This window comes from Miniopterus schreibersii (assembly GCF_964146895.1).
Source record: "Miniopterus schreibersii genome assembly, chromosome: 1".
NCBI lineage: Eukaryota > Metazoa > Chordata > Mammalia > Chiroptera > Miniopteridae > Miniopterus > Miniopterus schreibersii.
This window is the reverse complement of record NC_138101.1, coordinates 156,370,225-156,397,764: the sequence shown is the minus strand read 5'-3', so window position 1 is coordinate 156,397,764 and position 27,540 is coordinate 156,370,225. Positions and strand designations below refer to the sequence as shown.

The window sequence follows — 27,540 nt, the reverse complement described above, 5'->3', positions numbered from 1 at the left end:
ACACATTCAAGAATCAACCAATGAATGTATAATTAAGTGGAAGAACAAATCAATGTCTCTCTCTCAATCTCTCTCTCTCTCTCTCTCTCTCTCTCTCTCTCTTAAAAAGAAAAAACAAATAAAAGAATAATCTTTTCAACAAATGGAACTAGGACAACTAGATATCCACATGCAACAGAATAAAGTTGGATCCCTTCCTCAAACGTATACAAAAGTTGCCCTAGCCGGGTTTGCTCAGTGGTTAGAGCATTGGTCTGCAGACTGAAGGGTCCTGGGTTCAAATCCGGCCAAAGGCATGTACCTTGGTTGCAGGCTCAATCCCCGGCCCTGGTGGGGGCATGTGCAGGAGGTGACCAATCGATGTGTCTCTCTCACACTGCTGTTTCTTTCTTTCTTTCTTTCTTTCTTTCTTTTTCTTTCTTTCTTTCTTTCTTTCTTTCTTTCTTTCTTTCTTTCTTTCTTTCTTTCTTTCTTTCTTTCTTTCTTTCTCTCTCTCTTTCTCTCTCTCTCTCTCTCTCTCTCTCTCTCTCTCTCTCTCTCTCTCTCTCTCCCCCTTCCACTCTCTCTGAAAAGCAATGGAAAAAATATCCTTGGGTGAGGATTAAAAAAATTTTTTTAAATAAAAAAATATATACAAAAATTGCCCTGGCCAGTGTGGCTCAATTGGTTGAACGTTATCCCATGCACCAAAAGGTTACCAGATTGATTTCCTGGTCAGGACACATGCCCAGGTTTCAGGCTCAATCCCCAGTAGGGGGCATGCAGGAGGCAGCCAGCTGATTGATATTTCTCTTTCACATGGATGTCTCTCTCCCCCGCTTCCCACCGTCCCCCTTCTCCCTTTCCCTTCCTCTCTCTCTAAAATAAATAAAAACATATTTAAAAACAATATAAAAATCAACTTATGGTGAATCATACTCCTGAACCTAAGAACTAAAACTTAGAAGAAGATATAGGAGTAAATCCTTGTAAATCCTATGTTTTAAGCAGGACACCAAAAACATAAGCAACAAAAGAAAAAGTAGATAAATTGGATTTCATCAAAATTTAAAACTTTTCTTCTTTAAAAGATACCATCAAGAAAGTGAAAAGATAACCCAGAATGGGAAAAAAATTTTCAAATCAAATATCTGATAAGAGACTTACACCTAGATATAAAAAGAATTCTTACAACTCAATAACAAAAAGACAAATAGTCCAATTAAAAATAGGAAGAGATCTGTAGACATTTCTCCAAAGAAAATATACAAATGGCCAATAAGTATATGAAAAGATGCTCAACATCATTAGTCATTGGAGAAATGTAAACAAATCCACAATGAGATATGACCTTACATTTATTAGGATAACTATAATTAAAAAGACAGATAATAATAAGTGTTGGTGAGGATGTGGTCTCAACTTTGTAGTTGGCCCCTAACTCAGTGAAGTTATACTCAGAAGTCTTGGGCTTGGGCAGGTTTAGTAGTCTGGAGGACTGCTCCCTTAACATCTTAATTTTGCTTATTCCAAGTAAAAACACAAAAATATAAGTATCAGAAAATATAAATCTAAATTAATTTGTCAAATTAACAGCATTTTACTAAATTTGTGTTTATAATTTAAAATTTTCTACTTACCTGAGGGTCTACTAACCACCCATGGTATAAAGGAATATCAAGAAGATCAAATACTATGCATTCTGGTGTATATTCAAACACTCGAACACCAGTGAATTTTACATTTACATCCAAGCCTGTCTGTAGTTTGTGTAAGATTGCCATAGCATCACTCATATTCTGAAAACAGAAAAGGAAAGGGTAATGATAAGAAAAAGGAAATAACAACAAAAAAGATATTTAAATGCAAGCACATTTCCTTCTAATTTTCCATTTTTTATTTTTATTATTAAGTACCTACTATGTGTCAGGCAGCAATCTGAGTTCTAAATATTTAATAGTGAATAAAAGAGACAAAGCTCCTGATCTCATGCAACTAACATGCTCCTGTGAGAGACAAATATATAAATGCATAATATAATGTCAAGTATTGGTAAGAAAAATTGAGCAGGATAAGGAATGACAGGGATGAGGGAATGATTTTAGACCAAGAAGCCTAACGACAAAAGTTTTAGTCAAAGAGGAAGGTGTCCCCTACTTCTAGGTATATATCCAAAAGAAATGAAAGCAACATCTTGAAGAGATATTTGTATACCCATGCTCATTGCAGCATTATTCACAATAACCAAGAGGTAGAAACAGCCCATATGTCTACTGACATATATAAAGAAAATGTGGTTTATACATACAATGGAATATTATCCAGCCTTAAAAAAAAGGAAATCCTGTTACATGAAACAACAAGGATAAAACTTGAGAACATTATGCTGAGTAAAATAAGCGACTGCAAAAGGACAAATTCTGCATTATTCCACTTATATGAAATCACCAGAATAGGCAAAATAATGGAAACAGAAAGTAGAATGATGGTGGTTAGGGCCTGAAGGGGGAGAGAGCTGGGGAATTGTTTGATGGGCAAAGAGTTTCAGTTTTACAAGATAAAAATGTTCTAGAGATCTGTTACAAAACAAAGTGAATGTAGTTAATGCTACTAAATTACACATTTAAAAATGGTTAAGAGAGTAAATTTTAACTTTTTTAACCACAAAAGTAAAGAAAAAGAAATGAGCTATCAAGACATGGAGGAGCCTGGCCGGCCTGACCAGAATCTAACTGCTACCACCTGGATCATAGGTTGATGCTAAACCGCTGAACCACACCAGCCGGGCTGGAGGAAATTTAAATGTATATTATTACTAAGTGAAAGAAGCCAATCTGAAATGGCAACATGCTGTATGATTCTAAACAATAATGTGAGAAAGACAAAACAATGGAGACATTGAAAAGTTCAGTGATTGCCAGGGGTTAGGAGGAGCAAGGGAGATATAGACAGAACACAAAGGATTTTTAGGGCAGTGAAACTATTATGCATGATACGGTAATGGTGGATACATGTCATTATATATTTGTCAAACCCACAGAATATATAACACAGAGTGAACCCTAATGTAAACTATGGATTTTGGGTATCAATTATAACAAATGTGTCACTCTGGTACAGGCGTTGATAGTGGGGGAGGCCGTGTGTGTGTGATGGGGGACAGGAGGTATATGGGAACTCTCCATACTTTTTATTAAAATTTGCTGTGAACTTAAACTGCTTAGGAAAGGGAGAAGGGGCTCTTTAAAAATGACACTTAAATAGTGACCAAGCAAAATACTGAGTCTTGGGAAGCTCTAGGACAAAAGGATTCCAGACAAAGTAAACACTAGTGCAAAAACTCTGATGCAGAAATGAATTCAATATTGTGTCCATGGAACAGCAAGGAGTCCAGCCAGCATGTAGAACAAAATAAATGAATTGGAAAGTGATGAGAGATAAAGTCAGAAAGACAGAGGCTGGATTACAAGGACTTCTTGGCCAAATCAAGGAGTCATTCTATACACATCAGTTTTCTCAATAAATATGGCCACACAAGTCTGTAATAAAGATTATGTTAAAACTTGTTTTTCTAAATTTTAATACATTAAATATGAACACACTTACAGAGGATATATCTGATGAAACAAATAAAAGCCAATATATAAAATTTAATAAAACTTTATTGAATCCCTACTGTTAATCAGACACTGTGATAAATATTGAAGATATAAAATAGGAGTAGACTATAGCCTACTGGAAAGCTTATAGTAGAAAGGGTGAACATGAAATAAATCTTTTTATATTAAAACTCAGGACTCTGAAATCTGAAGAAGACAAAATTAGGTCATAAGAACAAAGTTCTATTTTACCAAATAACTGATAAAATTCCATTCTAAGAGACTGGACAGACTGAAAACAAAAAATTATTCAAATATTAAAAATTTATGAATGAGAAATTTATAACAGAATAACATTATTATATAGTCTTTGATGCTTGTCAGTTTTACCTCTTCCTAATAACTATGTTCCCCCAAAACAATACAGTTGACTCTTGAATAACATGGGATTGAATTATATGCATCCACTTATATACAGATCTTTTTCAGTAAATACTATAAATTTTTCAGAAAATCTTTTCCTTATGATTTTCTTTATTATTTTTAAATTATAGTTGTCATTCAATATTATATTAGTTTCCTTATGATTTTAACGTTTTCTTTTCTCTAGCTTACTTCATTATAATACAGTACATAATACATATAAGATGCAAAATATGTGTTAATTGACTGTTTATATTATTGGTAAGGCTTCTGGTCTACAGTAGGCTATTAGTAGTTAAGTTTTGGGTAAGTCAAAAGTTATAATGCAAACTTCTGACTGTGCTGCTTGTTGGTGCCCCTAACCACTGCATTGTTCTAGGGTCAACTGCATTTTCTCAGTCTTATCAAATGTTAACCCTTAAAAAAAATCAGCTCATGCCCTTGCCGATGTGGCTCAGTTGGTTGGAGTGTTGTCCTGTGAACCAAAAGGTTGCTGGTTCAATTCCTGGTCAGGGCACATGCCCAGGTTTCGGGTTCGATCTCTAGTTGGGGTTTGTGTGGAAGGCAACCAATTGATGTCTCTCTCTCTCACATCGATGTTTCTCTCTCTCCCTCTCCCTTCCCCTCTCTATAAAAATCAACAAAAACATTAAAAAAAAAAAATCAGCTCACATTTTTCCTTTCAGTGTTTTAAAATTGCCTAAAATCATAGCAATGATGAATCTGAGAAAATAGTAAAAATAGTGAACAATTGTAGGATTACAGTTCTACTACTGATTTTTTCTTCTATGTCTGTTTTACTCAAGGTTGCCAGTCATCCAATCTCCTTTAGGGGAATTATAATTTCCAATAACTCCTGGGCTCATGTTTACACCTTTACATATCTTCTACATTTTTTATAAGTATTAAAATAAATAAATTGATACCACTTGATAATCTCCATAAATATTAATAAAGTGATACAAAATCAACAAATTTATAAACAAAGAGTTCAAAAGGATATTCTGTTATTTTCCTAAATCTAAGTTTATGATAATATTATATCATAAAATATAGATCCTAGGAATGGTTGCTTACTTCACAAGAATTACCATTGGTTCCTTTAAGCCAGTGGTTGAACTGTTTCTTAAAATTTTTCCCAAAGGTACTTCTAACATATGCAACATATTTTAAATTTAAATATAAAATATCTTTTAAAAATCTATATGTAGTTATGTTTAAAGCTGTCATGAAAACACACACAAATACAATGTTTCCTTGTGTTGTCAGGGTGCCTATCTATTAAACAAAACTGAGTAAAATATGCTCTTTGTTTACCTTACAACTTCTGGTAAAGAGGATTTAATTAGAAAAATTACAGCTCTGCATTAGTCTTCCTAAAATTTAGGCTTGAACATTTTTGCTCACATAAAATTATACAAAAAAAGAACACTATTACATCATACCTGTGGAATATTAAACACCAGCTTACACCTTAGCCATATCAGCTTGATACATTACCACTCTCTCAAAGCTAATGGTACTATAACCAAACTACCTTATAAATAGTTTTACAGCTTATTTTATTCTTTTTTAAATATGTTTTTATTGATTTACAGAAAGAGGAAAGGAGAGGTATAGAGAGCCAGAAACATGGATGAGAGAGAAACGTTGATTGGTTGCCTCCTGCACACCCCCTACTGGGGATGGAGCCCACAACCCAGGTAGAGATTATTTTAAATGCAGGGTACCTTTTGTCTGACAGGTTTATAAGAATTGCAAGCAGATGTTAGATACTGTTTATTTCAACTTTGAAACAAAACTTTACTTCCAATCATTTTCCAAGAGTACACCACCTTAATGGAAGTGTATCTGAAACTGCAAGATGGACTTGAAACAAACAAAATGCTGATGTCATTTGTAAACATTCATCAATTAAGATTTTCCCAAGACTGTGCAACAGAAGTAAAATGAATTTTGAGGCTGAATGGAATCTATAGCTCTCATCTATAATTCCCAATTTCAAGTTTTTGTATTAATCAAAATAGTCTCACTGATTTCAATAAGAAATGACATAAATTTGATAAATACTATAAATTGAACCATATCACTTTATACTTACAAAATATCATTTACTGGCTTTATATATTGGAAGTTTGCATAAGATTTCACTTCAAAAGAGGTTTCCATTGCGAAAAATATTTAGAAATCATTGCTTTAAGCTAAAATTTTCAATAGGATTTAAATGACAGCATATTTGGCTTTAGCTACAGATTTCCTACTTTACACAATGATGTAATGCAAGATGTTGGCTTTTCGGTTCTTTTAGAACTAGATTATCTGAACATCCAAATTTAAGAAATTCTGCGATACTGAAATGAGTTTTGCTTCCTTTGATACTAGTGAAAGTATATTAAAAAACTTTTAAAGTAAACATAAAGGTTCCAATGATGTCTATTTCTTCCCTGGCTGATACTTCCTCCCTTACACTGTAAGAAACTGATTCCTTCTTGCTTTCTACTGTCAAACAAAGGAAGAATACTAAAGAAAAGGAAGTTCTGCTTGCTTTTTTCCAGCTCCAATAATTTTAAACCTAGTGACCACTCCTATATCACAGAACAGAATCTCTAAAGAACATGCTAAGAAATGTGGACACATTGAAACTATGAAACAGCAGGGTACTAACTGTCCTAATGACATACCCTAGATATCATTTGTCCAACTTTCTCCTAAATATAACTTAATTATAAAATATAAATAAATACATAAAATGAGGAAAGGTGAATCAGTAACAAAATCACTTGAAAGTCAACTTTGCATAGAAAATATGAGGTTATCATTCTATATAGGCCTATAGAATAATATCTATGTTTCATTCTATATAGCATATATATATATATTCATATAAAAAAGAGACTGGCTACTGATAAGAGATCAATAAATACATCCCTAAGTTAAAAATTACATATTTTAATATAATAAAAATTGTTTCTATTACCTGCTCATAGTTTAAACGTTGAATTTCTGAAATTTCTTTTGGCTTTGCATCAAGCATGTAATCTCCTGTAAAAAGAAATTATGAAGTGCCTTTTAAAAATATTGTTTTAATTCTAAATTATAGCAATAGGTGACATATAAAATTACCCCCCCCCCCGCCCTGGCAGGTTTGGCTCAGTGGTTAGAGCATCAGCCCATGGACTGAGGGGTCCCGGATTCAATTGTGGCCAAGCGCACATACCTTGGTTGCAGGCTTGATCCCTGGCCCCAGTCGGGGTGCATGCAGGAGGCAACCAATCAATGTGTCTCTCTCACATCGATGTTTCTTCCCCCCACCCCATTCCCTTCCACTCTCTCTGAAAAGCAATGGAAAAAATATCCTCCAATGAGGATTAATACACACACACACACACATATAAAATTAAATTAACCCTCCAATTCTATTCAGAGAAAATTGATATTAACTGTTTGCTAGTCTCACATATATATATTTTTAATCCTCACCTGAGGATATGTCCATTGATTTTAGAGAGAGAGGAAAAGAGAGAAACATTGATCAGTCGCAGCCTCCACCTCCCACTTCCCCTACCACCCCTCCCCTCCAGTCCCGGTATGCACCCCAACTGGGGATCGAATCCACAACCTAGGTATGTGCCCTGACTGGAAATCAAACCTGCAACCTTTCTGTGTACGGGACAACACTCCAACTGAGCCACACTGGCCAGGGTAGTCTCACATATTTTTTTCAATGTGCATACTCTAATGCTTTTGAGCTTTCTCTTTCTTCCATTTTATAATATATTAGAGTATCTTTCCATGTCACTACAATAAAGCTCTAAAAGGTTATACCAAATTTCACTGTTATTAACAAAATAACTACTACCCCATTACCTTTCCAAGAATGGGTGCTATCAGTCTTCTAAATGTTTGCGCCATTCTGAGAAGTAAACAAAATATTTTTGCATTTTAAAAATTGATCTTTTATATATGTATTTTTATTGGTATTCCTTTTTTAATATATGTATGACTTTTGGTGTATAAGGTACCTTTTAAATATATGTGGAACCTTTTAAATATATGTAGTTCCATTTTAATATTTTTAGTGACTTGTTACCTATGTTTGCCTTTTTAATTATGTATTAACTATATATACTCCCTTTTTATAAATCGCCTGCCTATACAAGTATTATATCTTCTTATTGAACTATAAAAGCTCTTTTTCAATTAGCAAAGTTAGAACATTTACTGTTACATGCATGGTAAATATTTTTTCCCTATATTGGCTTCTGACTTTATGGTGATGCTTTTTTGTCTATTTTTCTGAGATACAGAAATATTTAATTTTAATATAGTCAAGTTCTTCTATTATAGCTTATGGGTTAGATGTCATATTTAGAAAGATCCTCACCTCTTAAAAGTCTACAAACAGCTCTGGCTGATGTGGCTCGATTGGTTGGAGCATTGTCCTGTAAACCAGGGGTGGTGGGTTCAATTTCCGTTCAGGGCACATACCCAGGTTGTGGGTTTGATCCTGGGTGAGGGCAAGTGTGGGAGGCAGCCAATTGATGTTTCTCTCTCTCACTCGTTCTCAAATCAATTAAAAGAAAGTATACAAACATTCACATATGCCTTCTTCATGTAATTTTATGTTTGTCTTTTTTAATGTTTAAATCTTTAATTTACCTGGAATTTATTTTGATATAAAGTTATATATGAAACCAACCTGTCACCTAGCCTTCCAAATCACTAACAAGTTTATAAAATTTTTTATAATACAACCTTTATTTTCTAATTCAAAATAAACTTCTAAAGACTGCATTAAGTATTCTCTTAAGCTTTCCAACTCTGCTAAACGAACTCCTATGGCCTGGCCAGCATGGCTCAGTGGTTGAATGTCAACCTATGAACCAGGAGGTCATGGTTCGATTCCTGGTCAGGGGACATGCCTAGGTTTCAGGCTCTATCCCCAAAGGAGGGTGTGCAGGAGGCAGCCAATCAATGATTCTCTCTCATCACTGATGTTTCTATTTCTCTCCCTCTTCCTTCCTCTCTCTGAAATCAATAAAAACATGGTTAAAATAAAAAAGAACTCCTATGAACACTAATATAGTTGTACTTTTAATTAGAACTTTACGATAGCAAAATCTTTTTCTTTTTTTATTTTTTTGTTAATCTTCACCTGAGGATATTTTTTCCATTGATTTTTTAGAGAAAGAACAGAGGGAGGGATGGGAGGAGAGAGACATCAATGTGAGAGAGACACATTGATTGGTTGCCTCCCACACTAGCCCTAACGGGGGCCAGGGATTGAACCTGCAACCCAGCATGTGCCCTTGATTGGGAATTGAACCTTTGGCCCTTTAATGCTCTGGTCGATGCTCTAACCACTTAGCCACACTGGCCAGGGCTCACTAGGAAAGATTTTATTCCACATAAGTACAAGAACTCCAAAAGCACTAAATTAACTGATTTTCAGAGATATATATAAGCAAGTCTATTTAATATTTCTAAGTCCTTACTATGTATGGCACATTGTTTCTGTGCCATATATATATATGAACATAAATGAGAACATAATTATTATACTTGTATCCTATATTTCATTTGATAAAAGAATCAGATATTTTTAAAAGGCAGAGTTTGAATTTTTAAGGGAACATCTTTCAGTTACAGATACCTAAGTCAATCTTCTCTCAAGAGCACTGTTTTGAGCCCAGCCGGTGTGGCTCCGTGGTTGAGCATCGACCTATGAACCAGGAGGTCACGGTTCGATTCCTGGTCAGGGCACATGCCCAGGTTGTGGGCTCAATTCCCAGTCGGGGGCATGCAGGAGGCAGCTGATTGATGATTCTCTCTCATCACTAATGTGTGTGTGTGTCTCTCTCTCTCCCTTTTTCTTTCTGAAATCAATAGAAACATTTTTTATTTTTTATTTTAAAAGAGTGCTGTTTTGTCTAGCTTATCTAACCTTTTTATCATCTGAAATTGCTCAGCAATATTATTTCAATCAGTAACTATTTATTGAGCTCTTCCCAAAAGTGGCCAGAGGTGATCTCTGAAAATGGTTCCCTATTTACTTGACCCAGAAAACTCCACAAAATCACACAAATCAAGAGGTTGAAATCTTTTTTTTTTTTTTTCTTTTTTTTTAAACAAGTTTCTGAATAGGCACTCACACTTTCTTTTTTTTTAAATATATCTTTATTGATTTCAGGGAGAGGAAGGGAGAGGGAGAGAGAGAGAGAGAGACAGAAACATCAATGATGAGAGAGGGATTGATCGAGCCTACAACCCAGGCATGTGCCCTGACTGGGAATCGAACCCCGATCGCCTAGATCCCAGGTCGACGCTCAACCGCTGAGCCATGCCCAGCCAGACAAGAGGTTGAAATCTTCATGTTCACTTTAAGAACACTTATGAAACTGCCCAGGCCATTAAGGGTATGCATATTCAAAAAGCCACCAAGTATGTGAAGGATGTCACTTTACAGAAGCAATTCCATCATTATAATGGTGTATTTGGTAGGTGTGCCCAGGCCAAACAGTGGGGCAGGATACAGGATTGGTGGCCCAAGAAGAGTGCTGAATTTTTGCTGCACATGCTTAAAAATGCAGACGGTAATGCCGAACTTAAGGTTTAAATGTAGATTCTCTGGTCATTGAATACCTGCAGGTAAACAAAGCTCCCCAGATGTGGTGTAAAACTTACAGAGCTCACCGGCAGATTAACCTATACATGAGCTCTCCCTGCCACATTGAGATGATTCTTACTGAAAAAGAGAAGGTTGTTCCTAAATCAGAAGAGGAAACTGCACCCTGGCTGGTGTTGCTTAGTGGTTAGAGCATTGGCCTGCATACCAAAGGGTCTCAGGTTTGATTCTAATCAAGGGCTTGTTCCTTGGCTGCAGGCTTGATCCCTGACCCCGGTGGCGCTCGTGCAGGAGGCAACCAGTCTATGTGTCCCTCTCACATAGATGTTTCCCTCTCTCTCTTTTCCTTCCACTCTCTCTGAAAAGCAATGGAAAAATATCCTTGGGTGAGGATTAAAAACAACAACAACAAAACAATAATTTGGTTGGCCAAAGAACGTACAGGGAACAGAATAAAACAATGATAAAGTATAATGTAGTTAAAATAAGTGCCTCATGTTAGTTTAATCATCATACAAACTATTTCAGATGAGTAAAGTTATAGTATAAATTCCAATTTGTGCTATACTTTTTTACATTATCTTTTCTGCCTTCCACCTACACTTCTTCCCTACCTTATTTTATTAGTCCTCCTAGCACTTCCTAGGCATCCTAGCTTATCTTGTTCCTTTCGTTATGCCAAAGCTCTCCAACAAGCCTTGTCCATGCATGGCCTTGCTCTACTATCCTAGTAACAGAAATTTGCAAATTAAAAAAGTCACTCCTCCTCTAACCTATGCCAAACAAAATTCCTATTCCCTTGTGGTTACTAGGCTAAGTGCTAGGAAAGCAATTAATGGTTTTTCTTATAATCTTTCTACTAGTGTTTGCTTATTAACTCAAAAGCATCTCTGGTTTCTCTAGATAACTGGCGTAATCTCAAGGGAAGAAATTTCAAATAGTTTAGAAAATTAAACAATTTGTCCTGGCAAGGTTGGCCCTGAATAAAGTTTACTTTTGGCAAGGCAAATTCTTCAGAATCTCATCTCATATCACTCTTGCTCACTTCTCCCCCACCTCCCATTAGGATATTACTTTCATTCTGCCCCTAGTAGCTGAGTCGCATCAAGACTTCCAAATCTCTTTTGCTTTCCCAGATCTAGATATTTCATTAATTTTTCTTTTTCCCTATTAAAATTTTCTTCCTTATATCCTGCTTCCTCAAGGCTTTGCTAGCTAATATTTAGATGAATTTAATGTACCAAACCTCCTCCCTGCTATTACCACCTTCTACTTGCCTTTGTCTGCATACCTTCTGAGACAAAATGAGCTCTTTGTTAACATTCTTATTGGCTATACATGAGGATTTCCAATTTTTCTCTTGCACCCACTCCAGGCAGGTTTTCATCCCATGCACTTGTGGAGGTTACCGATGGCCTCCTTATGGCTCAATCAATGGTAAATTTTTAAGTCTTCTTCCTGTTTGAACTATAAGCAGCATTTGATTCAGCCAATGTCTCACTCTTCATGGAAACCCTTCTTCATTTGAATTCTAGGAAATCAGTCTCCTCTTTTTCTTCTTTCTGGCTGAGCACGCCTGTTCTTCCTTCTTCCCCAACTTCTAATCACTGACACGTCCAGACTCAGTCCACTGATCAATTTTCTTCCCTATCTACATTCATCCTCTTCATGATCTAACTTAGTCTAATTCACTTTATATGTTTTCTGCTTCTAAATGCATATTTACAAGCTAGATCTGTACTCATAAGTTAGTCACTATCAACATATGGCAATGTCAGTTTAAGTAAATTAAAATTAAATTAATATTCAGTTAGTCACAGCGATATTTTAAGAGCTCAAGAGCCACATGTGGCTAGTGGCTACCAAACTGGAGAGCACAGATATAGAACATTTCTAGCATCACGGAAAGTTCCATTGTATAGCACTAATCTAGATCTTTCCTCTGAACTGTATATTTTTATATCCAACTGCCTTCCTGATATCCACTTATATATTAAAATCAAAATCCTGATATTCCTCCCTAAACATGTTCCTTCCATTTTTTCCTGTTTCAGTTGATGTTAACTCTACCCTTCCGGTTGTTCAATCCAAAATCCATGGGTGATCCTTGACTCCACACTCAATCTCACTTCATATTCAAATGATCAGCAAATTCTGTCAGCTCTATATCCAGAATCTGACCACATTTTACAATTTCCATTCCTACTACCCCTGTTTGAAGTCATTACTATCTTTTGCCAGTTGTAATAACTTCCTGATCTCTCTTCTTCTGCCCTTTCCCCACTAAATTCTACTTTCAACATCACAGCCAGAGAATTCTTGCTAATCTCAAAGTCAGATCATGTTGGTTTTCTGTTCAAAATTCTCTAATGGCTTCCCAGCTCACTCCCAGCAAAAGTTAATGTTGCTATAATAGTTCACAGAGGCCTACATGATCTGATCCTATTACTTTTCTAACATCATTTCCTAATACCACCCCTTCACACACTCCGTGGCAGTCATATTGGCTGTTCCTCAAAAACATCAAACATATTTTAGTCTTCCCATGAAATATAATTTAGAAATCACAAAGTTTAAGAATCACTAAGCTAGACTAAAAGAGGTATAAGATAGAAATTCTATTTCTAGATATCTGGGTATTCAAAGTAATCTACCCATGTCTATGAGATTCCCTAGCTGGTAAATGGAATTAAATAATATTAATAACACAAAAAAAAGGGTATTCCAAAAACTGCAATCTCAATTACTTCACTAAGCCTGCATCTCACAAAAAAATCAGTTAGCTAGTTGTCTGGAATGGCAAAGACAAAGTAATCAGCTGACCATTATATTTAAAAAATATAAATTTAATTACTAAAAAAACTGTGAGAATATGGGTTAAGACTTCCTATTTGGTAATAGAATAAATATATAAACTTTTATTTGCTAAACTGTAAAACATCTCAGTATGATATACAACTACCTGCTCTGTAAACAAGTTCTACTCAATGCGGCTGGTCCACAAAGCTGTGCATTGATGGTTTGTTTTGAAATAAGAAGCTTGCATAAGAATGGAATTCAATATACTACCTTCCTTCATCAAGAAAATTTTGCTATGAAAATGTTTCAGATTAACTAAACATTGTGCTTTCTACTGTAAATGTTTTACATTCCTTACAAGCCCCTATCTCACTTAAATTGGCATAGGTCCACGAATCATACTTTGAGTAGCACTGCTCTAAATCACCTTCTGGGTCTTTATTCAAGTCTAATCAGTATTTTTTAAAACAGTTTCTGCATGCAATGTCAGTTTCTGTGCCACTTCTCATTATGCAGTTTATTGGAATCAACATATATCTTGTTTTCTAGATGTTGCTCCTTATTTATATTACAAAATTCTAATCCTGGTCAGAAAGAAGGCTTTAACATCCAAGAAGGGTAACATACTGATCAAAGTTTTTAATTGAGAGATTAAAAATTATAATTTTAAAATAGACTATATAATAGCATTTCTGGAATGTGATATTTGATAACATACTAGCTTTGAAAATTTTGTATTATTTTAAAAGAGATAGAAAATCATCCACTTTTCAATACTAACCTAAATATTCCATCAGCTGTTCAGCAGTTATGATTTCCATCATCGGTGGAAGTTTCACCTGAAAAACAAAGTATTTTTTCTATAAAGTCAATTGTTTTAGGTGATTAAAGTGTTTCTTCTGTCAGAAATACAAGTATGTATGTGTATATATGTATCTACTATCTTTATACATTCACATTATTAAAATATTTATAATAAATCTTTATAAAATATAAGTCAATCCTATTACGATAAAATTTACAGAATGACATAAGGTCTCACAGAGACATTGAGAAATCTGTTTTCAAAGCCTAGTGCTCTGCCTTTCACCACCCACCATGATTGTCATTCGGCACCTGCAACAGTGTCCTGCCTGATAGAAAATGCAATTAAAGGGCAGGAAGAGGCACCAAACATGTTGTGACAGGTGACTCACCATGCAGTTTTACTGAAGAAAGGCTTAAATACAGCTCAATATCCTATCACATCAGTCTACTTTTGCCATTTTTTATTGTTGAATGGTTAACATAAATACAGTATTAAAGTATTAGTCACACACTGAAGAATTCAGACTGCATTATTCCACTTGTAAGGTTTAAAAACAGGCAAAATTAAGCTATATTGTTTAGAGCTGCATACTTTGTGATAAAACTACAAAAAAAGTAAGGAAATGGATACTATAAAAATCAGGATTATAGTTAGCCCTAGAGATAAGAGAAGTGATAGTTGGAAAGGAGCATATAGGACATTTCTTAATGTCCTATATGAACAGAAATTATAGCAAGTTCTGGGTTGCTAGCAATGCTCTATTCTTGACTTGCATGGTAGTTCTGCTGATGTTTGCTTTATAATAACTTGTTAAACTGGACATTTCTGTTTTATGTACTTTCCTTATTATATTCCACAATAAAAAGTAGATACATATTTAAGTTTCTAAAGCGAATTCAGCTGCAACACACACATCAGTCTAAATTAATTTTTCAAATGAACTGTCATGAGTTACACAAATATCACAGCTAATAATTATAAATATTCTGTCTTATTTAAAAGCATACTCTGTGGTATATTCATAGGAGAAAAAGAAATACTGTAGGATAGAAACTCAAACAAAGTAATTAACATATCAGTGATAGGAGAATAGCAGCATAATTTAAAATTGTTCAGAATTATTTTCTATTTGACCAAAGAAATAATTTAAATCAGCAATTTCTCCAATTCCCCCAAGTGTTGAGGACCTTTTTCAACCTTTTCCCACTGGACTTAGTCATCCAGTGGATTTATCACTCAGTGAAACCAAGGGATTCCATGGAGGTTTTGATCATTACTCAATTCTAATTATTTTCATTTTCTGTTAAAAAAAAAAAAAAGTATAATAGACTTTTTTTAAAAGCAGTTTTAGGTTTACAGAAAAGTTGAGCAGAAATTACAGTGAGTCCCCATATATGGTATATTTTTAAATTGAAACTCATTAGCAAATTATGGTCCCTGCTTGTTTTTCTAAATAAAGTTTTATTGAAACACAATTTATGTATTTATTGTCTGGCTGCTTTTGCACTACAGCAGCAGAGTTGAGTCTTTGCAACAGGGACCATACTAGTCCACAAAGCCTAAAATATTTACTATCTGGTCCTTTTCAAGAAAATTTTACTGATCCCTGCTTTAGATGATTTTAACTGTTATTATACAATATTATATCAAGGTACTTCAGTACTGCTTTTGAATGTCTGGTATTTAAACCAATAATTTATATTCACTGTGAATGTTTATATTCTGAATTGTCAGACCAATCTAAAAGATCATTATACCTAGCAATGTTTCTTAAATAAGAACTATACATTCTTTTATTCCAGACATATTACACTACTGAAATATATTTACCAGAAAATTCCATAAACAAAGCTTATCCTCTGCTTTGGTTAATGTACTAATCCTACTATAAAATTATAAAGACAAGAAATAAAGTCACGCCCGGTGGGCTTGGCTCAGTGGTTGAATGTCAACCTATGAACCAGCAGGTCACGGTGCGATTCCCGGTCAGGGAACATGCCTGGGTTGCTGGCTCCATCCCTAGTAGGAGGTGTGCAAGAGGCAGCTGATCAATGATTCTCTCTCATCATTGATGTTTCTGTCTCTCCCTCTCCCTTCCTCTCTCTGAAATCAGTAAAAACATATTTAAAAAAATAAAAGGCACTAACAAGTACATGTATTTGGGAACTACATTCTACAAAAAAAGTCTCTGCAAACAGATAATTTCAGGCTTTAGCCTTGGAATTTTCAAATAATAACTGCTTACCATGTTTCCTCAAATATTTGAAATAGGAAATGACAACCTCTGTATTGATTTTAGAAGTCAGACAAGTACACACATTTTTTAACTGACTTATTCACAAGTACACTAAGTGGTATATTCATTTTCTGGAACTTAGTCAATAAAATATCTCAGATGTTCATTAAAACTAGAAACAGAGAGTGTAATAGTGAAGAAAAATGTCTGCTTCTCACTAATACTTTGGAGCCATCAACAGATCTTAATTCTTTTTTTAACCACAAAATGATATTCCTGAAAGCTTGCTTCTCGTTTTGCTTTCCTCTACCACCACCACCTTAAAAGCCATTGCCAAGGTTTTATTAATGATCCTAAGACTTTCACTCCTTTGTCTCTTTAGATTTTATTAAAGAGAAACAGGTTATGGGATAGCTAACTAAGAATACAGAATTAACAATTATGGCATTCTGTCTGAAACTCTAAGTTATAAATTTTACAATTTAAAAAATGAATAAAGTATGACCTAGATTCTCAGGTGGTCCTCTTTTAGTAATAATCTATAACGTTTATAAGAAAATGAGAGTACTATGTACTTTAATGTATACATGGGTACCTGGAAGTTACTCTCTTTATTTATTTATTTTAATTCTTGTTCAAAATATTACAGATGTCTCTTTTTCTCCCCAATGACCCATTCCACCCTGTCCCACCCCCCTCCCCAGTCCCTCTCCACACCATTGCAGAAGGTACTCTCTTCAGTAGTTCAAAGTCTTCCTAAAACTTAAGCAAAGCCCCTCAGTACATATTAACACATTGTTCCAAATTAATAAGAGTCCAAATAAAATGAAGCTTTTATTCTCTAGAAAAATAAATTATGTCCTATCTTATAAGATTTTATTGTATCAACTAGATTTCCTGAGCAAATTAATATGCATAACAAGAATATTCAAGCTAACAAAAGGAAATAGCTACTCCAACTTCAAATATTCAACTATAAGATAAACTTCATTAATTTAGCCCAATTATTCTGTAATTCTTAGCCATTTAAAGAATAAAGCGTATTTCAGAATAGATTAAAATGAGACCAAAAAGAAAAGCAACAAAACCTCTGTTTAAAATGTTAATAAAACAGGAATGTAAAACAACCCAAAAGTTATGATATGCTAAGATTTTGATAATCTGACAGGAGAAAGAAATGCAAGGGACCCAGAAAGAATAAAGAAATAAGAATCAGCTTAAATAGCTGATGGTAAGTACAAAAATAACCAGTCAAAGAACACTATTAAATGTTTTATTAGAATATCAATAAGTACTCAAGAAATACATAGTTTGAATTCTAATACCTCTTTAAAGTTGGGAAGATACTTGAGGATATGAAAAATTAAGTATTTACCAGTCTCCACTCTTTACAAAAAACAGGAAAAAATTTATATTTATTGAACTTCTCTTTATTGCCATTCAATTGCATGTTACCCTTAATATACAACAATCCCATGAAGCATGCATTATTACCTTCACTCAAAGACTAAACGAAAGCATTAAAAAGTTAATTTGTCCAAAGTACCAGTGGTATGAATTGAGATCTGACTTCCAAGCCAATTACCCTTTCTACTACACTAGCATTTATGGACTTTTAAAAACAGCAAAACACTTTCTTTCAATGAAATCTTATATAAAACACCATCTGAAATATATTTTAAATGAAGAACTGACAGAACTTTTTGACCAATGAAAACTGGAGGATAATGGGGAAAGAATATTTGAAGTTGACTCCAAGGCTCAGAAGACTTTAAAAATCAAGATCCATACAAGCAATAAAAATAAGAAATTTGATAAGGGAAGATAAGGTTGTGAAGTTTAGTTTGGCATTCAAAGAGAAAGTTGAGCTGGAGCTCAAGAGACAACCACTTTTAATGTATACGTGAAATATTTGATTCCTGTGCTACAGGCAACTTTTGCATTATGGTAAAATGGACCAACTAAATAATGTAATCTCTTCTTAGTTCAAATTTTACTAATTTTGAATATGCAATAAGTCATATATCATTCATAATGTTTTTAGTTGAAATTACAGAGAAATTATTTTTGAAAATATTAGAAGTATTATTAATGGAAATCAAAGAGAAGAAATGCAGCTTTTTTCAAAATAAGGACTAAAAAACTTAAATATCCTTTCAACATGCCTTTAAATCTGGCTGTAGCAACTACATCATGCTTCACATTCTAATTTCTTATAGATACTATTTATTTATTATAAAATAATTACTTTACTTAAAAACACTGAAATTCAGACTTTTTAGTAAATCTAACTGACTTTCTACTTGCCGTCAGTATTTCAAATCAGCAATGTTTTATAAAAGACAACCTTCAACTTAGGCCAATTTGAAACATTTTACCATCAATTTTTATCATAATTTAGACCCCATCCTCAGACTAATACCAATGCCTATTTAAAATAACTTAAAACCATTAGAAACTGAAGATACATTCACACATATTAGGTTTTCAAGAATGTCCTATTTTATATGCAATTCAAAGGGTCTGAGAGTAATGAAGGTCATTACAGTGAAATTTACCAGAAAAAGATTTACTAGTAAAAGAAGACATCTTCAGTTCAAAATTCACTGGATTCATATTTAAGAAGCTCAGCAAGGCTACCATGCTGAAAAGTCTACCCTCCCCCAAATAAAAGTTGACAGTAAAACTTTTACATTAATTGCTTGAAAGACAGATGGACATAGGTTAAAACAAGAAGGCTACTGAAGGTAGTCCAGGTGAGAGACGAAGGTGGCATGAACTAGGGTAATGGTAGTAGAGATACTTACTAATTATTGAAAATGTCAAAGAATGTATTTAATAAACTATGACAGGAACAGCAAGCTCATTCACCACAGAACCCAAGAAAGGCTCTGAAGTTGGAAGTGTCAGACAAATTTCAGAAGACATGGAATAAAGCATAGGGGGCTAAAATGGGAAGGAGTCTGTATAAAGAGCAGCTGGTACCAGCTTCCCCAGGATTTCTTCTAAGGAATCATGAAGTCTATTTTTGCTTCTCTGACTTTATCACTGGCTCTTCCACCAAGCTTTGTCTTAGACTTATTGTCCACAGGCTTACTATTATCTTTCATTTGAACTTTCCAACCAACTATCCCAAGTAAGAACTCAGGTTCTAGAATTGGTGATAATTTTTCTTAAGCAAGTTATTTAAACTTTTGCACCTCGATTTTCTCTATGTGTAAAATAGGAACAATATCTACAAAGGGTTTCATGATGTGGTTGAAAAAGTTAAAAGAGAAAATGCATATAATGGTGGGCAGAGGCTAACATGGACTCTTTGGTTCACCATCTGTTTTTCCATTTTTGTAAGTAATAATCACACTCGGAAAACCTCAAGAGAACTTTCTGCCTACTTTAGGAAAATGAGAATATGGGAAAATTTGTGTGACTGCAATGTTCCTACAGGTAAGGAAGTAAAAGAAAAGTAAAACCTAGCCAGCAGCAAAAAGAGGTGTCTGTGAAGAGTGTGAGAAAAGTCATCAAGGAGGAAGAACTAGAGTAAAAATTCACTGTTAGCAAGACGCTTACCCCCATGGTGCCTCACTCTGCAGGTGATATGACACAGAGGATATGTCCATTTGAACTTCTTTGAATTTTCTGAGAATGGCTTTTTGCTCATTTTACTCCTGTGTTGCTCATCTTTTTCTAACTTATAAGGGCTCTTTGTAAATTAAGAAATTAGTTATTAGACACATAATCTGGCAAATAGTTCCCTCAGTTTGTCGTGTATGTTTTTATTCAGTTACTGGTGGGGTCTTTCCTGGGGAGTAGGTAGGTGGAAGGGGGTCTTTTTGTCCTGTTTTTCTTTAACCTTAAGCTTTTTGTGTTGGTTTTGTTTTTTACAGAATCAAATATATTCTTATTTTACAGTTTCTAGGTTTAATGTCTGGAGAAACCAGTTTAATGTAAAAAAGTCTTGCTCCAGCCCTAGCCGGTCTGGCTCAGTGGTTAGAGCGTCAGCCTGTGGACTGAAGGGGCCTGGGTTTGATATTGGCCAAGGGCATGTACCTCGGTTGCCGGCTCAGCCCCAGTCGGACACATGCAGGAGGCAACCAATCAATGTGTCTCTCTCACATCGATTTTTCTCTCTGTTTCTTTCTTTCTCTTTCTCTCTCTCTCTTCCACTCTCTGAAAAGCAAGGGAAAAAATATACTCAGGTAAGGATTAAAAAAAAAAGTCTTGCTTCAGAACCCTGGTGTTCCTCCCTTGACTTGGAGTAGGAGATGGTCTCAGCTCCTACTAAGCAAAGAAAAAGAGGGAGAAAAGAATTTCCTATCCAAAAGAGCCAGGGAAGAAAGAAGAGATGTGCTTTCAGCATCTTAAATCAGAACAATGTGCATTCATTTTTCTATTAAAATGCTACACAATGATTAGATATTACAATAGTAGATGTCCTCTATTACAGTGTACAGTATAAATTATGTTTCTTTTGAGTGAGTCTCAGAACCTATAACATTTTTTCTATAAGAAAAGTATGAAAAAGCAGTGACTCCTTCTATTATTAAATTAATACCTTCATAAACAAAAATATTAAGGCAGATACTTTTAAAAATGTTTCATAATGTAAAATTTAAATCATATGCAAAAGTAGAAAAATAAAAGCAAAACAAACTTCCAAATCACTCAGCTTCAACATTTATAAAATAAGGCTAATATCATCAGAAATTAAATTTTTTATTTTATGTATCTTCTAACTCATTGATTTTTATAATTAATTAATCTAATTAAATAGGTTACAGCCCTCACAAATATACCTATAGATGACATTGTTTTTGATCATTAAAATGAAAGATTAAAGAAAAACTGTAAAAATACCAAATACAGTCTCAAGTAAGGAAGCAAATTAAAAATGTATTCCAAGACATAAATTTGAGTAAATTACCTGATAGCAGTTAAAAAGACTTAGACATTTGAGCTTGAATAATTTAATGAATAGCTTTCCTTCTTTCTCAATTTGTTGGATTATCACAGATCAACTATTTTCCAGATTATGAATGATCACCTACCTACTTCTCCAGCCGTCCAAAGCCATCAATTAAAATTAAAACTCTAACATTTCCAACTTAGCACTTACCCTGTTTGATCATTTCAACTGTCATCTCTCATCCAGAACCACAGCATTTACTTCTTTTGAATCACTCAAATCCTCCCCAAATGTTCAATTTATTGATTTTCTCATTACTTCATACCCACAAAAGAGATGACCAGCTATGTTACTTTCAACTCTAATTCCACTTACTCTTCGTGAATCAACCCTTGAAAAGCCCAATCCCTGATAACCCTAACTAACCAGTCTTCCTGCTTCTATTTCCAAGTATAAGAGAACCACTGGGGAAAAACAACAATAAAGCAAAATTGATACACTAAAAGCTTTTAAAGAATAGCCTAATTTTAGCTGTGGCTGGTGTGGCTCAGTTGGTTGGGCATTGTCTGATGCACCAAAGGTTGCTGGTTCTATTCCCAGTCAGGGCATATGCCCCAGTTGCAGGCTCAATGCCGGGGTGTGTGGTGTGTGTGTGTGTGTGTGTGTGTGTGTGTGTGTGTGTGTTTTTGCAGGCTCAATGCCGGGGTGTGTGTGTGTGTGTGTGTGTGTGTGTGTGTGTGTGTGTGTGTTTTTGCAGGCTCAATGCCGGGGTGTGTGTGTGTGTGTGTGCAGGAAGTGGCCGATCCATGTTCCATTCTCACATCGATGTTTCTCTCTCTCTCCCTCTCTCTAAAAAATCAATAAAAATATATTTTTTAAAAAGAATACCCTAATTTATTCATTGTTATCCATTACTTCCTACTTATGCCTCAAATTCCTAGGCATAATCTCCAAAGAGATTAGAATCTCTTTAAAATACAATGTACTTTTCTCATAAAACCAACCCATCATGCTTTATAACCTCTCCCCTTCTTAATTACTTACAAGTTTGATGGTTATTACTGATGAAGCCAACTGTTATTCTGCCAAAAGGGAAAATGAGGCCTCAATTTCCATCTATCTTAACATAACCTATTCTTTGTATGTATCTGCCTTGTCCCATTCCTTCCATTAATTCAGAAAATGAGACTGTTCTACCTTTCCACCTATTCTGTGGAATCCTATTATCTTAACTTTTCAGCAACCTTTCCTATTCTACCAGCTCCTTGATGTTGTTGCATTTGACAATGATAACTAGCCACTTTTTTATTACAGTTTCTCTTGGGCTATTATCATGACATTTCCCTATTTCTAGTTCTTATTCACATCTCAAATTGTGCCTATACTGATTTCTTTAACACTCTCTCTCCCTTAATGCTTAGCATTCCCCTCTCCCCACCAAGTTTAATTTTTTTAAAAATATATCTTTATTGATTTCAGAGAGAGGAAAGGAGAGGGAGAGAGATAGAAACATCAATGATGAGAGAGTCATTGATCGAGCCCACAACCCAGGCATGTGTCCGACCGGGAATAGAACCCCAATCGCCTGGATCCTAGGTTGATGCTCAACCGCTGAGCCACGCCCAGCTGGGCACCAAGTTTAATCTTTATTCCTGTTTTCTCTGTGTCTACTGAGGAGTGGGATGGAAGAGGGAGTGGGGAAATAGAGGGAGGATAGGGAAGATATTTATGCTGGCAATTTGTAGCTCCTCACATATATTAGGGTGGAAAAAAGTTGACAATTATTGCTTACCACTCTCATTTATTCTTATAGTTACCATACTTACATCAATGTAATATTTCCCCAATTCAATTTTTCTCTATAATTTTGACCTCTTTCCTGAGACCCAGTCCATGTTTCTAGAGGCATAATGAACATTTATATTTTTATGCCCCACTATCAAAAATTTCCAACCTGACACAATCTAACTTTGACATTAACTTTCCCACCTAAAACACCTTCTCTATCTTTTGAATGACGCAAGAAATCTCCATTGCCCAGTTTAGAAAAAGTGGTGTCATCTTCTTCATTTCCTATATCCAGGTAGTGATCAATTCATCATTTAGGCTCTGACATCAAAGAAAAGGGGCAAAGAATTCCCCATCCAAAAGAGCTATCTTCATCAATTCTTCCTGCTACACTCACTGAAGTCTTACCTCTAGTCTAAACTCAAACAAAAAGACTTTTACCATGTCATTCCTCTGTCAAGTAATTTATAATAGCCCCCCATTATCAGCTATATATAAAGTTTAAATTCACCCAGTGATAGGTCCTCTGAAATCTGAAAACTCATACCCTGTTTACTATTTTTTTCTACTATACCATTTCTCAAACTTTTTGGTCTTAGGACCCTCTACAGTCCTAAAATTATTGAGGTCCCCAAAGAGCTTTTGTCTATGTGGGTTACATCTATCAATACTTACCATACTGCCTGGCCAACATGGCTCAACCGTTGAGCATTAACCTATGATCCAGGAGATCCCGGCTCGATTTCCTGGTCATGGCACATGCCCAGGTTGTGGGCTAGATCCCCAGTAGGGGGTGCACAGGAGGCAGCCAATCAATGACTCTCATCATTGATGTTTCTATCTCTCTCTCCCTCTCTCTTTCTCTCTCTGAAATCAGTAAAGATATATTTTTTAAAAAATACCATACTGAAAATGAAAACTGAGAAAAATTTTAAACAGAAGAATACACAAGCACACATTCCATTAACTGTCAGAGCAATGATGTCATCACACATCATGCAGCCTAGAAAACTCCACTGACAGCTGTGAGAGAATGAGAGTGGAAAAAGCAAATAAGACCTTAGTATTAATATGAAAATCATTTTGACCTCTAGAACCCCTGGTTCACTTTAAGAACACTGATCTACCTGACCTTGATTCTTTTAATCTGTCTTCCTATCAATCACTGATGATTACGGACTAGTAACTTTTGTGTGCAGCAATAGCCTGGAGGCAGAAGGAAGACTAAGAACCACAGCTTTATAAAATAATCTTCAAATTCATTAGCATGCCTGCTTATTCACAGTCTAACCCCACCTATCAATTTTATTTCCTGCTACTGCATTTTCTTTCCCTCCTCCACTGTACTCCCCAAATAGAACAAACCTTTTTCTGCTTCAGCATCTTTGAATACAGTACTCCCTCTGCCTGGAAGGCCTCTCACTCATCCTTCTCAGACCCACTTCATAGGTTATCATTTCTTTGAAGCTTTCTCTTGACACATCCCATCCCCAATTACCCATAGCACATAGTAACTCTATAGCACATTTAGAACTCACAGTGCACCGTAATTGCTGTTCTCCCCACTAATAGTGGCCTACATGAGGGCAGACTTGCATATTACTGTTCTCTGTATTTTTAGTACCTCACATACTGGGAACCCAAATGTTTGATCATTCACTTGAAGTCATGTCTATCAAAGAGTCAGTCTGATGCTCATCTATCCCCAAATATTCCATAGTATTTGTTCCTTCCTCTGAACTTCTGCAGTACTATATAGAAATGAAGAAAGAAAAGCCTAAAGGAAACTGTTATACCTTCGTACAAAAAGACTGGGAACTCTGGACCACAGGGTCAAGTCTAATTCCCTAGTCTAACATTCAAGGGCCTGCATCAAGTGGCTCTTCTTTACCTTTCAATTTTATTTTCTCTTATTCTTCAATATGAAAACTGACCACTTCTGTCATCCAATAAACACACACACACACACACACACACACACGCACACACTCTCCATTCTATTTTTTCCCCTTTTGTTTATACTCTGCTCTCTCCCAGGAATTTCATTTCCTTGTTATTTCAATTCTACTTTTCCTTAAAATCTTGGTTCAAGACCCCAAGATTTCAGGAAGTTCTTGGGACTATGCCAGACAAAAGGAAAATTTCCCCTTTTGGAATATCTAATGCATTTCAATCTGTTGCCTATAACCTAATATTTATAGTGTATTGTCTTGCATTGTTCTTTAATAATTTCAAGTAAGTCAATGCTGCAACCCCAAATAGCTCAACAGTTCTTAAAGAGCAGGCACAGTTTTCATTCAAAACATTTGAGTGCCAGTGTGTACCAGATACTGGTAAGGTTTCTAATCTTATTTTTTTTGCATCAACCCTTTCTAGTAACAGGAAGATGAAGGCACATAATAAGTACTATACCCTTAACTTGATTTTCTCCCTAAATAGTCAGAATACTCCAGGTTGTTTTCTTCTAGGGAACATTTTATCTATAGACACAATTATCAATTTGAAAATAAAATATGCTATTAGATGTATCTCAGTACCTTAAAAACTGCAAGCTCAAATAAGACACTCCATTTATAGATAATTCATGGAGTCCTCAATATACTTACTTTTGAAGGCCTTTACCTTGAATATATCTTTTCTTATTTTAGTTGTTAAAATTTTAGTCCCCTTGACACATTCTGATTTGTGGCTACTGCTGATAATGTCAAACTATTTAAGAAGAGCCAAAGAAATGGGGCAAGTAAAAATCACGCATAAATTGAAAATATAATCTTTGAACATCAAGAAGTGGTAATTGGGTCTCAGACCAATACTCTTCCTTAAATGGAATTTGTCTAAGGGGCCACATCTTCCCTATCACCATTTCCTTAAGTATTCACACCCAAATGGAACCAGCTTTAGTTGGAAAATAGACTAAACCATCAGAACTTGGTCCTTGACGTCATGGATTGATGATAACTTCTGAAAATCATTTTCCCCTATTATTCACTCTTTTGCATATGTGATAAAATCAATAAGAAGAAATAACATAGAAAAATATAGTTTAAAAATAATCGTAGAGTTTAGGATGCCCGAAGTCCTAGTTTTTTGTAAGTATATCAGCCACAACTTAATGTTAAACTCTTAAATAGACACAAGAGAGACCTGAGGTTGCCAGCAATTCTTTCTGATATACGTACAATATGCTTTCAACAAAGGAGTCACCGAATGAATCTCTTGTAATAAGAAAAGGGAACTGATGAATGAGGAAAGAAAGGAAGAAGCCATCAGCTGATATGCAGCAGCTCCCCTACCCTGTTTCCCTCCTCCCCAAAAGCTATAGGAAATAGGAAGCTGTAGGATGTACCTTCCAGGCCAGAAGCAAAACATTGAGGATGGCCAGCAAAGGGCAGGGTCCGTTCTCATTCTGAGTGATGATGGGTGTGTGCTCTTGCTTCCACTGGATCCACTTGATGTGATAGACAGATTGTCCCGGGAAGCGTTCCTTGGAGGCCGCGAGCACCTGAGCTGCCTCCCCCTCCTCCTCTTCCTCCCCTCTGCACAGAGGCACAGCCCGGGGCAACACCGCCGCGCCGCCCTCCTCCTCCTCGGGGACCCTGCTCTCAGCTCCTTCCTCACTGTTGAACTCGGAGCTACTGGGGAAAGAATGCAGGTTAGAGAACGACTCCAGGGAGTCCAGGCTCGGCGATTCCCCGGGAGGGCTCGGGTCGCTGCAACTGCTGCTGAGGCCGCCAGCGCTGCTGGGCTCTTCGGAGCCCGAGGCCACCAACTCCGGTCGGCAGGTGCCGGCGGGATGAGGCCGGGCGCCCGAGTCTCCCGCAGGACCCAACCCGTGGCCGGCTCCGGCCTCGGCTGTCTCCGGGGAGGCGGTCACCTTGTGCTGCCCTCTCAGAGGCACCTTCTGAGCAGCAGGACTCTCCAAATCGCTCTCCTGCAAGTCCAAGCCCCGGAAAGAGCTGCGGGGTCGGGGAACCTGAGGAGAGCTGGAGGGAGAAACCGCGTCCGCGAGGCTCCTCCCGGCGGCCGCCGCCCCCTGCCCATTCCCGCCGCTGCTCTCCGCCGCCCATACTTCGGGACCATCCCCAGCGGCGAGCCTGGTCTCCTGTCGCCCTTCCTGCGGAGAAGCTGTCCCTGGCGCTGGCCCGGTGGCCACCCCTTGTTCTAGCGGCTGCAGGCTCTCGGGGCCGCTCTCCATACCCAGCCGCCCGCCCCTCGCTCTAAAGAGACCGCGGCGGGTTCTCCTCAGCCAGCGCCTCCGACGCCATGACAGCGGCACTGGCAGCTACAGCGCCCTAGCGCAGCCTCAGCCAGGCACGTCACGGGGGACTGCGCCGGGAGCGCGCGCGCGCGCCGCCCGGTGACCGCGAACCGCACGGCCCC

General features: G+C 36.3%; 1 protein-coding gene and 1 pseudogene across 2 annotated transcripts in view; one reads left to right on the top strand and one right to left on the bottom strand.

Annotated features, from left to right (window-relative positions):
- The window catches only part of MINDY2 (MINDY lysine 48 deubiquitinase 2), a 62,703-nt gene extending 35,163 nt beyond the window's left edge, over window positions 1-27,540 (bottom strand). The window contains exons 1-4 of the mRNA XM_081130298.1: window positions 26,507-27,540; window positions 14,207-14,264; window positions 6,979-7,043; window positions 1,620-1,778 (exon numbers count right to left, since the gene is read on the bottom strand). Of these exons, the coding sequence (XP_080986424.1) occupies window positions 1,620-1,778; window positions 6,979-7,043; window positions 14,207-14,264; window positions 26,507-27,355 (1,131 nt within the window). The 5' untranslated portion in view covers window positions 27,356-27,540. The remainder of the gene's footprint in view (window positions 1-1,619; window positions 1,779-6,978; window positions 7,044-14,206; window positions 14,265-26,506) is intronic.
- Window positions 10,039-10,817, top strand: LOC308564532 (large ribosomal subunit protein uL22 pseudogene; annotated as a pseudogene). Its single transcript has 2 exons — window positions 10,039-10,093; window positions 10,361-10,817. The product of its transcript is annotated as a large ribosomal subunit protein uL22 pseudogene (transcript).